At 44.7% G+C, this 16372-nt stretch overlaps 1 protein-coding gene across 1 annotated transcript in view; it reads left to right on the top strand.

Moving 5' to 3' along the window:
• The first annotated feature begins 2066 nt into the window (after positions 1 to 2066).
• The window catches only part of btbd11b (BTB (POZ) domain containing 11b), a 122033-nt gene continuing 107727 nt past the window's right edge, over positions 2067 to 16372 (top strand). The window contains exon 1 of the mRNA XM_043709855.1: positions 2067 to 2968. Coding sequence (XP_043565790.1) covers positions 2137 to 2968 — 832 coding nt within the window. The 5' untranslated portion in view covers positions 2067 to 2136. The remainder of the gene's footprint in view (positions 2969 to 16372) is intronic.

Genomic DNA, 16372 nt, shown 5'->3' with positions numbered 1-16372 from the left:
AAGGTAGCGCGTAATTATAGAAAATGTGGTGCTGGAAAGGCTGACGGAAGAGACTGGAAGAAAGCATTACTGGGCTTTGATGGTGTTCAAGATGTGGAGAAGCCGCTGTTGGACTGGGGTGGACAAAGTTAGAAATCACACAACACCAAGTTATAGTCCAACAGGTTTATTTGGACACACTAGCTTTTGGAGCGCTGCTCCTTCATCAGGCGGTTAAAAGGAGTTCTGAGATTTACATATTAAAGAACCAAAACTAGCATATCCCATTCTAAAAGGTGATTAATTTAATCTAAATTTGTTTAATGTATCATTACAGCTCCATGACACTGTAACGCTTTCGCTATAAATTCTGTCTTATGATCTTATGCTCCACAACCACCTGATGAAGGAGCAGCACTTTGAAAGCTAGTGCTTCCAAATAAACCTGTTGGACTATAACCTGGTTTTGTGTGATTTTTAACATTGATGATATTGGCAGCCTTTTCGTGGCAGCAAGAGCTGTAATGGAGTCCATGGAGCGGAGGTTGGCTTCTGTGATAGTCTAGTGTGCACAACAACTGTCTGTAGTTTCTTACAGGGAGGAGAAAGTAAGGATTGCAGATGTTGGAGATCAGAGTTGAGAGTGTGGATGCTGGAAAAACACAGCAGATTAGGCAGCATCCAAGGTGCAGGAGTATTGATGTTTCAGGCATAAGCCCTTCATCAGGAATGAGGCTTGTGAGCCAAGGAGGGTAGAGAGATAAATGCGAATGGGGTGGAGCTGGGAGAAAGTAGCTGAGGGTGCAAAAGTACATCAAGGTGGAGTAATGGTGATAGATCAGAGAGGAGGGTGGAGCAGATAGATTGGAAGGAAGGTGGACAGGTTTGACAAGTCATGACGGCAGTGGCGAGTTAGAAGTTTGGATCTGGGATAAGGTGGGGGGAGGGGAAATGATGAAACTGTTGAAATCCACATTAGTCCCATGTGGTCAGAGAGTCCCAAGGCGGAGGGTGAGGCATTCTTCCTCCAAGAGTCAGGTGGTTAGGGTTTGGTGATGGAGGAGGCCCAGCACCTGCATGTCCTGGCAGAGTGGGAGGGGAGTTAAAGTGTTTAGCCACGGGACAGGGTTGCTTTGTGCGTGTGTCCCGGAGATGTTCTCGGAAGCTTTCTGCAAGTAAGTGACCTGTCTCCCCAGTGTAGAGGAGACTGCATCGGGAGCAATGGATACAGTAAATGACATGCATGGAGGTGCATGGTAAATCTGTGATGGATGTGGAAGCTCCTTTGGGGCCTTGGACGAAGGTGAGGAGGGAGATTGAACCTGTGTTTGCAGGTTTTGCAATTCTTGCAGTGGCAGGGGAAGGTACCAGGAGGGGAGGGTGTGATGATGGGGGGTGTGGGCCTAACGAGAGTGTTCTTTACAGAATGCAGATAGGGAGGAAACTATAATTCTGGTGGTGGGGTCCGTTTGTAGGTGGCGGAACTCACAAGCCTCATTCCTGATGAAGGGCTTCTCCTTGGATGCTGCCTGACCTGCTGTGCTGTTCCAGCACCACACTGTTGACTCTGTAGTTTCTTAGTCCTGTGCAGAGATATTGGCAGTACCAGGCCATAATCCACCCAAACAGAATGCTTTCTATGGTGCATCTGTACAACTGGTGTGTCATAACATCTCGGAACAGGTTGATGTAAAACATCTCAGGTCTCCGCCCCGCCCCTCCCCCGTACAACATGAACCGGAGGATCCAGGTTAATCGGCTCTTTTCCCTTCAACAACTTTCCAGCTGTTTGGGGCCGGGTAACCCCAAGGACGCTCTCATTGGCTGGTGGGTGGCAACCAATCAGGAAATGGGTGTGGCCGTTGATTTGCGTGTGGGGCGGAGCGATGGGGCGTGCCCCACGATACATCTACCAATCAGAAGGGGGCGGGCGCAGAACATTTGCCTAAATGGGCGGGCACAATGCGCGAGTGGGCGTGGCGCGGGCAAGCAGCCAATGGGAGGGCGGTGGATGATTTGCATAGAGGGCGGGATTGCTGGTGATCAGCTGGAGCCTGGGGCGGGGGGGAAGTTGTGACTCTGTTAAGGGGACGGGTAGGACTGGGGGCAGTATAACTGGCGTCTAGCCGCTACTCTGTTGGAATATGCAGCGTAGAGATGGGCGGGCGGGTTAAACCTTGGGGCCGGACACTGGAGGACGCGAGCCGGGACTCTGGTTACGGGGGCGCTGCAGACTCGGTACGCTCTTCTTCCACCAGTCTGTCACTGTGCTGTTCCCCGGCCACTCATGGAGCGGAGCCCCGCGGTGTGGGCACCGGCGGCGGGGGCGCTGGCAGTAGTAGCTGCGGCTCGGTGAGCGGGACTCTGGCCGAGGAGGCCGACATGCTGGAGTGTCGGCTGCCCGAGCCCGAGGAGCTGCCCTGGGTTCTGCCGCAGCTGCAGGCGGTGCTGGGCTCGGTACAGCAGCAGCCGCTGGCCGAGTGTCCGCGGGAGTCGCTGCGCCGCCTCTCCTGGCTGATCAGCCGGCCGCTCCTGCGGGTGTCAAGGGAAGCGCAGCGGCTGAGCCTGCGGTACGCCCGGTGCGGCCGGGCCGAGGTGCAGAGCGCCCTGCGGGCGGTGCTGTCCTGGCCTCTGGCCCGGGGCTGCGTGGAGGCCGGACTGTCCGCCCTCTCTCTTTACAACATGAGCAGTTGCCGCGGCTTCGGCCAGGGCAAGTCGGCCAGGTGTGGCCTCACCCTGTCGGTCGGTAGCTTCTTCAGGTGGATGGTGGAGAGCGGACTGGCCCCGCGGATCCACCAGCACGCTGCTATCTATCTGACAGCTGCCATGGAGAGTCTGCTGAAGGAGCTGCTGCTGCGGATCCTCCAGAACGGGGAGGCCAGCTCGAAAATCACCCTGGAAGCGATCGAGCAAACTGTCAACAACGACCCGGAGTTCTGGGGCATCTGCCAACCTTATCTGCACCTCCTGTGTGGCAAGAATGCACAGGGTAAGTGCCACCGTGAGAAATGGGTATCTCTCCTGTTACCTAAGCTAGGGGCTGTGTGTGTGTGTTTCTCTCTCTGTTGAATTCCTCAGTTGAAATGCAGCACTGACGTCCTCTCCATCCGTTCGTGGAATGTGGAGTGTTACTTTAAAGCCAACATTTGTTACTTATTCCTAGCTGCCCTTGAACTGGCTAGGTCGTCTCGGAGAAAATAAAAGCCAAATTAACGTGGTTTTGTCCGATATCTGAAATGAAAACTATCTGAAAGCATCTGTAAACAGGAACAAAGTTAACGGTTACAATCCTGAGACCGACACATCGCTGAGTTTCTTCTGTATTTTGTATTTATTTCAGATTTCCAGCATCAGCAATACTTGGCGTTTGGTTTCTCTGCAATGACCTAATCAGTTCATGAGCAGTTAAGAACGGGTAATAAATGTTGGCCACATTGTAGCAGAATGGCACAAGGAGTTGTGCTGTCAGAACGTTGTGACGCTATGATTCCCCCCCCCCGCATATATGCTTGGAATGTGGGCATCTCTGGCTGGTCCACCATTTATTGCCAATACGTTATTATCTTTGGTAGTGAGATAGTGAGTTTAGATTAGATTCCCTACAAGTGTGGAAACAGGCCCTTCGGCCCAATCAGTCCACACCAACTCTGAAGAGTAACCCACCCAGACCCATTTCCCTCTGACTAATTCACCTAACACTATGGGCAATTTAGCATTGCCAATTCACCTGACCTGGGCATCTTTACACTGTGGGAGGAAACCCACGTAGACACAAGGGGAATGTGCAAACTCCACGCAGACAGTCACCTATGTTGTTAGGGAGGGATTTTGATCCAGCAAAGAAGGAACAGCAATATATTTCCAAATTTGAATGGGGGTGGCTTGAAGGGGAGCTTGTTGGTGATGGTGTTCTCACGTATCTGCGGCCCTTCTCCTTCCAAGTGGGAGACGTTGTGGGTTTGGAAGGTGCTGTCCAAGGAGCATGTGAAGTTTTGCCATGTGTCTTATAGATGGTGTACGCTGCTGCTATTGAGCATTGGTGATGGAGAGAGTTAAACCTTGTGGATGTGATGCTAATCAGGTGGGCTGCTTTGTCCTCGATGCTGCCTGACCTGCTGTGCTTTTCCAGTACCACTCTAATCTTGACTCTGATCTCCAGCATCTGCAATACCCACTTTTGCCTTGTCCTGCATAATGTCAAGCTACTTCTGGTGGTGGAGCTGCACACTTCCAGGCAAGTAGGGAGCATTCCATCACACTCCTGGCTTTTGCATTGTAGATGCCAGGCTACTTCATGAAGTGACTTCAGAGGCCAGTTAAGAGTCTCCTTGAAAGTGGAGTCACAGGTAGATAGGATAGTGAATAAGGAGTTTGATATGCTTTCCTTTATTGGTCAGAGTATTGAGTACAGGAGTTGGGAGGTCATGTTCAAAATTATGAGGGGCATGGATAGGGTAAATAGGCAAAGTCTTTTCCCTGGGGTCGGGGAGTCCAGAACTAGAGGGCATAGGTTTAGGGTGAGAGGGGAAAGATATAAAAGAGACCTAAGGGGCAACTTTTTCACACAGAGGATGGTATGTGTATGGAATGAGCTGCCAGAGGAAGTGATGGATGCTGGTACAATTGCAACATTTAAGAGGCATCTGGATGGGTATATGAATAGGAAGGGTTTGGAGGGATATGGGCCGGGTGCTGGTAGGTGGGACTAGATTGGGTTGGGATATCTGGTCTGCATGGACGGATTGGACTGAAGGGTCTGTTTCCATGCTGTACATCTCTATGACAAGTAGGCCAGACTGTAACCACAACAGATTCCCCTCCCTGAAGGACTTGTGAACAACAATCAATGATAGTTTCATGGTCACTAGCTATGGCTAGCTTTTAACACTTATTCCAGCGAGTTTACCACCTGCCGCTATCTTCACGTACCTGACTGTATCTAATCTTGCTATACAACTCTCCTGCCTGGCACCTCTGTACATCTTACTGTGTTAAAGCTGCTCAGTAAATGTAAGTTACTGTTGATAAGGTTGAAGCTCATGGGGCCCAAATGTAACTTTTCTGTTTTTTTAAAACATGTGTTTTGAGTAACTTGGTCTCACCCCATGACCTGTGGCTTCTTACTCCAGTGCTGGGACTGCAGTGTTATGTACTGTTTACTGTCCCTTTACTGAACCTATGCGGGCTGTGGTCCAGGGTATGAATGCATTGTGATATTATCGCTTTGTGTTGTGGTTTGATTCGTATCCATCTCAACAACAGAAGTTTTTTTTTTATGTTCCTGTGAAGTGAATGTTGCCAGCTAAGTTAGCATTTGTTGCCTGTCTGACCCTTGAAAGTTGCGGGTAGTGAGCTGCTATCTTGAACCACTGCTGTCTGCATGGTGCAGATATAGCCACAGTGCCATTAAGGTGGATGTTCCAGGAAGCATCAGGAGAGGTTTTATAATTCCAAGTCTGGAAGCTAAGTGTGTGGCTTGGGGGGGTGAGAACTCTGAGGTTGCAGTGTTTCGATGGTCTGCTGCTATTGTCCTGTTTCGACAGTAAAGTTCACAGGTTTAGAAGGTGCTTTCAAAAGAACCTCTGAGTCACTGGTATCATTCAGAATATTTGATCATGACTAGTAGCCAGACATGGTGAGATGCAGCATAACCAATGTTCATTGGGGAGGATTCACTCTCGCTGCAGAGTTTATCACATTTTTGAGTTACTTTATTAAAATAAAATGGGTGAATCAATGAATTAGGAGCAGGAGTAAGCCATTCAACCCCTCAAGCCTATTCTGAAATTGAGGTAAGACCATAGCTGGTCTGATTGTGGACTCAAATCGTCAGTGCTGACCGACATCTCCAGTCTGTCTTAAGAGGTAAAGCATTTCTTCCTGCATTGGTTTTAAATGGGCGACCCCTAATTGTTAACCTCTGTCCCTAATTCCAGTCTTTTCCATAAATCTGAGGATTGATTTTTTTTTTGAGGCTAGGCTGGAGAAATGCGGAAGCCCAATTTGTTCACTCTTTGCCAGGAGTCTTGTAGCAGGGAGACTATCTGTCTACAACATGGACTCCTGTCCATGGATCAGGTTGCAGTCTCGAGGCTCCTATTGTAAGTTCTGTTTCAATTTCAAGAAGGAAGGTTACATAAGCAGTTGCATATTTAAGATATCAATATGGTCATATGGAATTACGTCTTTATTTCACATACTTTAGGTCTATGAAATACAGATGTGAAGGTAATTCAAACACTTTGAGATTTTGGGGAATGATGAAACAGTAACTCTAGTAAGTGATGGAGTCTGAATGCAGACTGGCAGCATCTGCTGGCATCAAGACAGGGCCAAGCACTGCTATACATGAGCATTATTTCATGCATAGAACCTGTTGTCCATTAATAATTTAACAAGTGCGTCTTAACCTCTCAACAGCAAATGTTACTGAACTTAATAATTAAAGTGGCCTTGTCACCGTCAGTGAGAACTTTGAGTGGCGTTATGTCTCTCAGTGGCTATGGTCCCCTCCGTGGAGTTATTGGTATTTCAGCAGTTCATGTTTACCATAATAGATACAAAGATTTGAATATCCCACTTTTCATAATATGCAATAATTAGCACTATGATTGGTATCTCTCCTTCCCTCTCACTCACTGCCAATGACTATCCCAAGATATTTTTCGAACGTTGTATCTACTGCCTTGCACTGATACAGAAAATTGGCACTGATCTATTGTGCACCTGAAATGGGAGCTCAGTGCCCTCTCCACTCATGGGCATGTGTGGGGTACTGCTGGTTTCAATATTGCTTTGGTGCTTAGCTTACTGACTTGCTCTGGTGCTAACACAGTCACGCCCACTCCAATACTTAACTTACTGCCTCACTTGGCTTGTAGAAAATGCAGAAACATTTGAGAAAGAAGGCATTTTAATGGTTCTGTATTGTTTAAGTTGCTGAGTGTCATGGATGATCCTAATTGTTTGATGTGGGCAGCTACCTGTGGCATTTCTAGTAATGATACCACAGAGGGTGCTTCAACTGTCTGGCTAGAGGGTATATCCTGCAGTCCAATCTCTAACTTTTGTCGAAAGGGTCCAAGTGATACAGAAGAACAGACAGACATGTTGTCAAAGATTTTCCCCTTGCACTTATGGGGATAAACATGCCAATGCTAAATTTCAAATAATCTCAACACTTCTTCTTATATTTGAGGAGAGAGTGCTGATTATTTGGCAGATCAATCCCAACTGGCCAAGGTGTTACCATGGAGAAAGCACCAGGGAGTGATTGGCTTCCAAGCTGCTTGGATACAAACTTGTCACTTCTAGCATGCGTAAGTGAGCCACATTATAAACTCAACTGATTTTCAATTTGTTGCAATCAATGAGTGCAAATGGAATTGTTCAGCAAGTACTTTCCAGTTATGGGATTTCATCCCTCGGATGTTTTGGGTTTCACAAGTTTCGTGCAATGCGTTGAAAATTCTCAATGCACAGTTTGTGAACTTCTCTCTGTCGTCCGACTGAATGTTTGTTTGTTTCGAACCTCTTTCAGAAATGTTGTCTCCAGCGATGTAACACACCTTTGGTTAAAAACCCCGCCAATCCTGCCTCAATTTGGAAACATATCACCGTTCCTGTAGTGTATTCGGTCAAAATCCAGGAAAGCTTTTCCCCAACAGCACTGAGTCTCCCACCCCATTGACTGTAGCGATCAAAGCACCAGTTCACTGCCATCTTTCCCAGGGCAATTAAGGATGAGGGACAAATGCTGGCTTATCCAGCAGCACCCATTTCCTGTGATTGATTAATCCAGGAGCAGACTTTAGAGTTTAATGTAACCGTTTGAGAGCAAGGTATTAACCTTGTTTCTCACGCCCCTGTGGCTTGGGGTACCTAGGACCAGGGGGCTGTCTCAGAATTAGGGATAGATCATTTCAGATTGAGCTGAGGAGGAATGCCTTCTTTGAAGGTGATGAATCTTTGGAATTCTCTACCCTAGACAACTGTGGCGACTCGGCCACTGAGTATATTTGATATAGAATTTAATAGATTTCTATAGTTTTTAAACATTAAAGGGTTTAGGACAATAGTGTTGAAGATCAGCCAATGATCTCATTGAAGGGCAGAGTAAGCTTGAGAGACTGAACTGCTTCCTATTTCTTCAGTAATCTCTGAGTGAGCGGAGTGTTGCCAATTGAGCCAAGCTGACACCTAATCAATATTCCCAGGAAAAGATCACCTGTTACAGTCTGACAGCAGCATCATTTGTTATTAAACAAGACCAAGCCCTTTCCAGTCGAAGGCTATTGCGAAACGTGAGATCTGTAGTATAACAACTGGTAATTATATATTGGTCCCTGCCCTGAGGCTGTTTTCTGAGAGTGAGGGGGGGACTGGAGCCCTATTGCCCTTTTATTTCCAGCAGCTCCTGAGAGTTTCTAGATTCTCGGTTACATTGTTACAATCTGATTAGAAAGATTAGAGAATTCTTAATGTTCTGCCAGAGTAGGGCTGGTGATATTGAGTAGTCTAAAACTCTCGGAGCGTATTCGTAACTAGCCATCAGATTAGCATTGTGCAGCTCATCTGTTTGTTTGTTTGGCTTAGAAAGTGAGTGTCTAGTTTAGATTATAACGGCTGTGTGGGTTTGTTTTTATCAAGCTAGTGTCACCGGGCAATGCAATCCAGTTCACAACTGTGTAAAGTGTGTGGCTGGGAGATACTGCGCTCCTCAAACCTTCACTACTGCAAATATCCAGACTTCAATGTCTCTGTCTGTCTGCCTCTCTCTCTCTGTGTCGCTGTCCCCAAGAGAAAGTAATGTCCGTACATGTGCTCTGTATCCTCCCGGGCAGGGAGAGTTTAGGTGTGTATCTGGCACTCTACAAGAGCTGGGAGTGGCCCTCAGATCTGTTGCGGAGACATGTTCCTCCTTTATTTTTATACCATGAGTTGGTGTAAAATCAACACATTTGAGGACATTTGTAAAGGCCCATTTAGACTGAGCTAACAGGAGCTGATTGTAACGGCACCCCTGCGAGGCCCAGGGAGCTGAGCAGTTTGTAAAAGGCCGTTTGTGCCCACTATTTATTTGAATACTCAGCGAATGTTATAGCGTTGATGGATGAGGATATGTTAGGACTTTCTAAATCCAGGCTTTCAGGAGACATGCGCTGTTTTTCCTGCGAGTACAACATGCTGCACCCATAGTCAATTTGTTTATTGTGTTATTAGTTGGTGAGGTGATTGGATTAGAGAGGAAGGTTTGTACATGCTGTTTGGGATAGTGTCATTGGTCCGGAGAGGAAATCAGCCAGGGCTCCTGTCGGGAAATGGGTTAATGTTGGATAATGTACAGTACTCGGAAAAGAAACTAATTTGAAGTGCACCCAACAGCAGTTTTAATGAAAACTTTCTTAATCTTTGTTAAAACTAAAACTGTGACTTTGAGTGTGTTCCTTCAGGGTAAGACCTGACGATTTGTGTCCCTGATAAGTGACCAGTGAACTGAGCTGGAAGTGTGTGTGGGGGTTTATGGACAGAATGCCTCATCGCCAGAACTTTCCAACTTGGCTTGGCTGGTGGTGAGAAGGGCTCTGCCTGTGAGATCCTTTATGCACGCCTGGACACTCAGCCTCGCCCCACGCTGTCCTCGAAGCGGCTGCGGGGGGTGGGGGGGGAAATGAGACTGTCACACACCTCCTTCTGGAATGTGCTTACGCAGAAGAAGTCTGGAGAGGAATGAAGTGGTGTTTGTCGAGGTTCGTCCCGAGCAGCGCCGTGACCCGGGACTCCGTGCTCTACGGCCTGTTCCCCGGGATGCACACCGAGACGAACATCAACTGTGCCTGGAGGATCATCAACTCGGTGAAGGGCGCTCTCTAGGCGGTCTGAAACCTGTTGATCTTCAGCTGAAGGAGTTGACCCTGACTGAGTGTTGCAGACTGGCACATTCCAAGGTCCAGGACTATGTGTTGAGGAACGTGCTGAAGCTTGGGGCAGCTGCTGCCAAGGCGTGGTGGGGAAAGACCACTGTGTAATATCTGCCTGCCTAAGAAGAACAGAGGGCCCAAGCAGTCACTGGGGCTCTGCTGACACCTCAGCTAAATATATGGACATATGATTGATAAACGTACAGACCTGTATATACAAATGATAAATTCTGATCTCTGTATGTAAATGTTTACGTATGTATGGCATGACCAACTGTACAGACCATCGAATTATTTTATAAATAAAGTATATTTTTGAATTTTTTAAAAAAATGTGAAGGGGCACTAATGGGGAAAGATCACGGTCTGAGGTCTTCCTGCTGAAGTTAAATGGGGGTGCATACAGTTATCAGACCCTCCTAGTATATATGTAAATATAATCTTGAACAAATAAGAAATGCCTTGGGCTTGTTTGCTGAATAATCAAACTCCAATGTTTGTTTGTTTGTTTCTTTCTTCATTTGCTGCTGCATGGAACCAAATGGCTTCAGTGACTATGTAAATAAAAATATTTTTATGAATAAAGTTACATGAATGAGGATTAGTTCTAGCTGGTTCTCCAACTGGTTTTAACTGTGTATGAACAGCTTGAGGTATCCAAGTTTCTCTCTGGCCATTAAGCTGCACAATTCTTTTTAAATTCTATACAAGGGACATTGTCAAAATAGGAGAAGGAATTTGCAGCGTGGGTATAAAGAGATACAGGAGTCTGTCTGTTAATATGTTTCATTGTTGGATATTTAAATGTAGTTTTGCTGCTACTAAGGATCCATATTCACACATTCTGAAAAAATATCTGAAAACAAATCTCAGACATGTAATTAATAATATTTAAAAATTTATTTCAAATATTGCAGAAATTATTTGGCAAGTCAGTAGCTTTGGAGAAACTATCAACATTTCGGGTCGTTGGCTCTTCAGAAGCGAGGATAGCCATGTGATTGTTATTATAGTATTGATATGAGTCTTAGATTTTAAAAAAAAACCTGAGTACTGATCTGTTTACACAGATTTCTGAAGCACTGTTATTAATGTTACAACGTGTTCAGTTAAATGTATTATTCAAAAGCAGGACAACAAAAGGTAGATACCACCTGATGTTAATCAAACCCAGAATGAGTTGACTCCAGCAGATTAATCACATGAGGGGTTTGAAGAGGAATTTTACTGGGTTTTTGCATCCCTCCTCTAGGTGACTGAGATTTTGCTCAATGTCCTGCCTTCTCCCAGGAGATGACACTCTTCCTGATAGGTAGGAAGTGTCTAGATTGTCTTGCACAAGGCATTGCGGGTTTTTAGAACAGGTTGGGTGGCCCAGATAATATTTTGACTTCAGTCTTTTTTTTAATGTGTATATAGTGTCAGATCTGACTCAATTTCTTGCGCACACACCACCTGAGTCACAAGGCTACAAGTTCAAGTCTCACCCTAGGGCTTGAGCACAAAAATAAAAAAAAACTGGAACTTCCAAGGAGGTGGTTATGATTTGGTATGATTGTCATTTTGGCAAGTTTAACTCTGTTACAGATGAGCAGTTAGAAATTTTTCTGTGTGGGAGGTCCCATTCTTGCAACTTGTAGCTTTGCAATGTACTTGCATTTATTTACACATACGCTCCACAGCATTATATATCAAAGAAAATATTTTGTCTAATTTGGATGTAGTTTTAAGTTTAATTGGTTGTCAAGAAAGTTAATCTTTAGAATCTACATTGGAAGCTGATCAACCATATAATTTGGTCTCAAATGATCTTATCTCTGTCACTTCTTATAATTAGTTTTCTGACAACATTATCAGAACCAGGGGTATGATCCAATCTTTAAAGACAATCCTGATTTATATTTTTTTGAATATAGCTTTAGCTTTGTGCCATATGTGACCCACTTTGAGCATTAAAAATTTAATGAATTCTACCACGTTCAGTCATGTTGATAGTGGTTAAGGAGTCCAGCTACTCTGTCCTGTGCCTCTTCTCAAACCGGGAGCTGCAACAAGTTTAGGTTTTGTACAAGATTTAGAGCTTGCTAATGTTACAACTCCATGAGAAGGGTGAACTGATTCCTTGTTCCACTCCTCCACTGGCCACAACAAAATTTGAATTGCACGAGTGGTGACATTGTAGATACTGGGCTGCATACAATCTAAACGTATCAGAAACAAATCAACCCAGTTCCTTAGATTAACTAATACAAAAGCAATTAGTTGCAAATAAAAGCACTCCAGCAACAATGCAATAACGAATAAAAGATTTACAATGTGCAATTATCCTGTGGAAAAGTTCTTTGGTAACCTTTTAAACCTGCAAAAGAAATATAAAACTCTGCATTGTAATTTGGCTAAAGAAGACTTATTCATACATTGTTCCAAATGCTGGTCTGTAGCCGAAGCCACACACTACACCAGCTGATGGCATTGGAGTTTATTCCTTGGATTAGTTTTGGCTGGTTGAACTCTCTTTACCTGGAGGCGGTAGTGTAGGTTTAGACTTAATTTTTAACAACACTTAATTTTTAGTGATGAGGCCTTTTAGCTGGTTTCAACTCAAATATCAGATGGAGTTTAATTTAGATAAACGTGAGGTGCTGCATTTTGGAAAGGCAAATCAGAGCAGGATTTATACACTTAATAGTGGGGTCCTGGGGAGTGTTGCTGAACAAAGAGACCTTAGATTGTAGGTTCATTGTCCCTTGAAAGTGGAATTGCAGGTAAATGGGATAGTGAAGAAGGTATTTGGTATGCTTTCCTTTATTAGTCAGACCATTGAGTATAGGAGTTGGGAGGTCATGTTGCGTCTGTACAGTACATTGGTTAGGCCACTTTTTGGAATATTGCATGCAGTTCTGGCCTCCCTCTTATCGGAAAGATGTTGTGAAACTTGAAAGGGTTGGAGGGTTTGAGCTTTAGGAAGTTTGCCAGGGCTATTTTCTCTGGAGCATTGGATGCTGAGGGATGACCTTACAAAGGTTTCCAAAGTCATGAGGGGCATTGATAGGATAAATAGACAAAGTCTTTTCCCTGGGGTGGGGGAGTCCAGAATTAGAGAGCATAGGTTTAGGGTGAGAGGGGAAAGATATAGAAGGGACTAAAGAGCAGCCTTTTCAAGCAGAGGGTGGTACGTGTATTGGATGAGCTGCCACAGGAAGTGGTGGAGGCTGGTACGATTGCAACATTTAAAAGGCATCTGGATAGGTATATGAATAGGAAGGGTTTAGAGAGATTTGGGGAAAAGTGCTGGCAAATGGGACTAGATTAGGTTAGGATATCTGGTTGGCATGGACGAGTTGGACTGAAGGATCTGTTTCTGTGCTGTACGTCTGAGTCTGAGAGGGGCTTTTGGAGAAAGAGGGCAAAGTTCCTGAGACACTAAACAATTTGTGGTCTTGTGACCTCTCTCTGACAATGTTGCAGACTCAGTATCTCTGTTCAAACAGCCTGTGTTTTGTGCAGATGCAACATTTTTTCTGCTGTTGCCTGTGACGTTTGAAACGTGTCCTTTTCAAAAGGTTTCATGCGTATGTCCAGCTGATTGGTACCATGAATTAACATTTCAGGCAGTGCTGACGAGGTTGCAGATTAGTTTGTCTATGTGTGTGTGTCTCTGTCTCTGTCTCTTTCTGTGTCACTATGTGAAGTGAAGACCTAATTCAGAAGTGGACCTTTCCTCTTCTGAATCTCCCACTTCAACTAGCTTCCTGCATCAGTGATTTTGATATACAAACACTTGCCCTGTCCTGGCTCCGCGGCATACTTACTGTGATTGAAAAAGGAAAGCATAGAAAAAGGAGAAAAAGCAGCAGCAGAACTGGCTCATCCCTACTCGGTTTTTCTGGTGTACAGGAAGATGGAAAGAAAACAAGTTTGGTTAACTATATTAAATTCAGGTTGGAAAGCTAGGGACTGGTGTCAACACTCTGAGCCCCCAGAAGTTGCTGGCATAGATTGCATTGTGTATAAATAGATTTGTAAATGCAGCAAAAAGCCAAAACCCTAGAGAGCTGACCCAGGATCTTTGTATTGTAAATGTACACAGTTTGTAGACTTCAAATGTCCAGTATGCAATAAAGGAGCACTGGTGAAATCACTGCATAAGATTTCTGTAAAATCATGTTATGTTCTTTCTTTGTGAATAAATATGCAGTTCACGAGAATTGAGCTTCCCAAGTGGGAAGGCCTGTGCATTCCTGTAACAGAGTTAATTCTGTTAAGCTGGTAATTGGTACCAAAACGCAATCATCTCCTCAAAGTTTTCACAGACCAAGTTTGAGAGCATCTTCCCTCGGCAAACTTTGCCTGTTAAACTTGTTGGCAGTGCAGCATTTGGAGAAATAGTTTTTTTTTGTTCCTAATGTTAAGCAAATAGTGAATAGGTGAATTGCAGCTTGACATGTTCCAAATTTAAACAACGCAGGAAATACTTTCCATTCCACTTATGCTGTTGAAGTCTGAAAGCTCACTGAGATAAGAGGCTGTAATTTTCCAATGACTGAAGGGGTGAAGACATGACTGCTGATGTTGCAGTGTTGTATGTTCCATTCATAGTTTCAGATGAACCTCTGTTTAAATGGGCTTATATTCTGTGCTTCTGCAGAGATTCTATTGATTTGATTTTTGCATTTTTTGAAGATGTCACAAATGGTTGGCTGCCCTTCAGTGCTCAATGTCCTTGGAACCCACACCTCAGCGGTAGCCAATACTAGAAGATCAGGTTAAAGTTGAAGCCTGAGACTGTTGTAGATGGCCCCAAAAGGGTTACTTGTAGTAAAAACCACCGACTGATCAGGGGGGACATAGTCCAAGTAAAGAAGGAGCCTGTGGAAGTAGACCTGGGTCTGGTCTGCTCCCTACAATCTCTCCAATGATATTTGTCATATTAATATAACCTCTAAATAGTTGCGATAATGCAATAAATTCATATTATTTACACAAAATACTCTTCTAGTTAGACGAGAAAGATGAATGTTCCCATCCACACCAAATTACTTTGGGCTGAAGGAACCTACTCACAACAGATCACACCATAAGAAATAGGAACAGGAATAGGCCATTCACCCCTTGAGCCTGGTCTGCCATTCAATGTGATCTTGCTCAATCCAAAATTCCTCCATTTCCATTTTCCCCTGTAACCTTTGATTTTCATGACTGATCAAGAAACTGTCTGTCTATCTCCATCTTAAACATGGCGGTACGGTGGCTCAGTCGTTAGCATTGCCACCTCACAGCACCAGCGTCCCAGGATCGATTCCAGCCTTGGGTGACTGTCTGTCTGTGTGGAGTTTGCACGTTCTCCCTGTGTCTGCGTGGGTTTCCTCTGGGTGCTCCGGTTTCCTCCCACAGTCCAAAGATGTGCAGGTCAGGCGGATTGGCTATGCTAAATTGCCCATAGTGCTAGGTGCATTAGTCAGAGGGAAATGGGTCTGGGTGGGTTACTGTTCAGAGGATCGGTGTGGACTTGTTGGACTGGAGGGCCTATTTCCACACTGTAGGGAATCTAATCATGAGCAAGGACCCTGCCCCTGCAACTCTGTGGCAAAAAGTTTAAAAAAACTCTCAACCCTCGGGAACAATTCCTCCTCCCCTCCATTTTAAATTGGTAACACTTTATTCTGAGATTATGCCCTCTGAACCTATGCTCTCCCAGAAGGGAAAAAGATCCTCTCCACATTAATGCTGTCAAGGCCGATTTTAAAAATCCTACATTTTCAATGCGACCACATCTCCTTCTTCTAAACTCTGGTGAGTAGAGCCCCAACCTGTTTAGCCTTTGCTTGTAAGACAATTTCTTCATACTGTGGATTGTCCTAGTGAACCTTCTGTGAACTGCCTCCAATGACATGATATCTCCCTTTACATAAGGGGACTCGAACTGCTCTCTATACTGCAGATGTGGTCTCACCAACACCTTCTATGGTTGTAGTAAGACTTCTCTAACTGTTCTACTCCAATCCTCTTGAAATAAGGGCCATTCCTGATTACCTGCTGCTCCTGTGTGTTAACTTTTTGTATTCTCTGTACAGGTATCCACGAGTCCCTTTGTTTTACACTTTTCTGCAGTTTTCTCTCTTTAAATGATCTGTTCTTTTGTTCTCCCTTCCAAAATGAACAACTTCACATTTCCCACATTATACTCCATTTGCCAACTTTTTGTCCATTACTTAACCTATCAATATCTCCCTGCAAGTACTTTATCCCTCTTGTAACTTGTTTTTTCCATCTATGTCTGCAAATTAGGCTACAATTCATTTGATGCTTCCTCCCTGTCATTAGTATATATTGTACAGTTGTCCCAGCACTGACTCTTTGGTCATTTCTATGTTAGTAATACGTATTGCATGTTAGTTGCAATGCTGACAGTGTCATCTGATGCAGATTCTATAAACTAAATTGCACCTTCTTATAGTCCCAAAGATGTTTTC

The sequence above is a fragment of the Chiloscyllium plagiosum genome, chromosome 19 (genome assembly GCF_004010195.1).
Source record: "Chiloscyllium plagiosum isolate BGI_BamShark_2017 chromosome 19, ASM401019v2, whole genome shotgun sequence".
Classification (NCBI taxonomy): domain Eukaryota; kingdom Metazoa; phylum Chordata; class Chondrichthyes; order Orectolobiformes; family Hemiscylliidae; genus Chiloscyllium; species Chiloscyllium plagiosum.
This window is presented reverse-complemented; position numbering and strand designations above follow the sequence as displayed.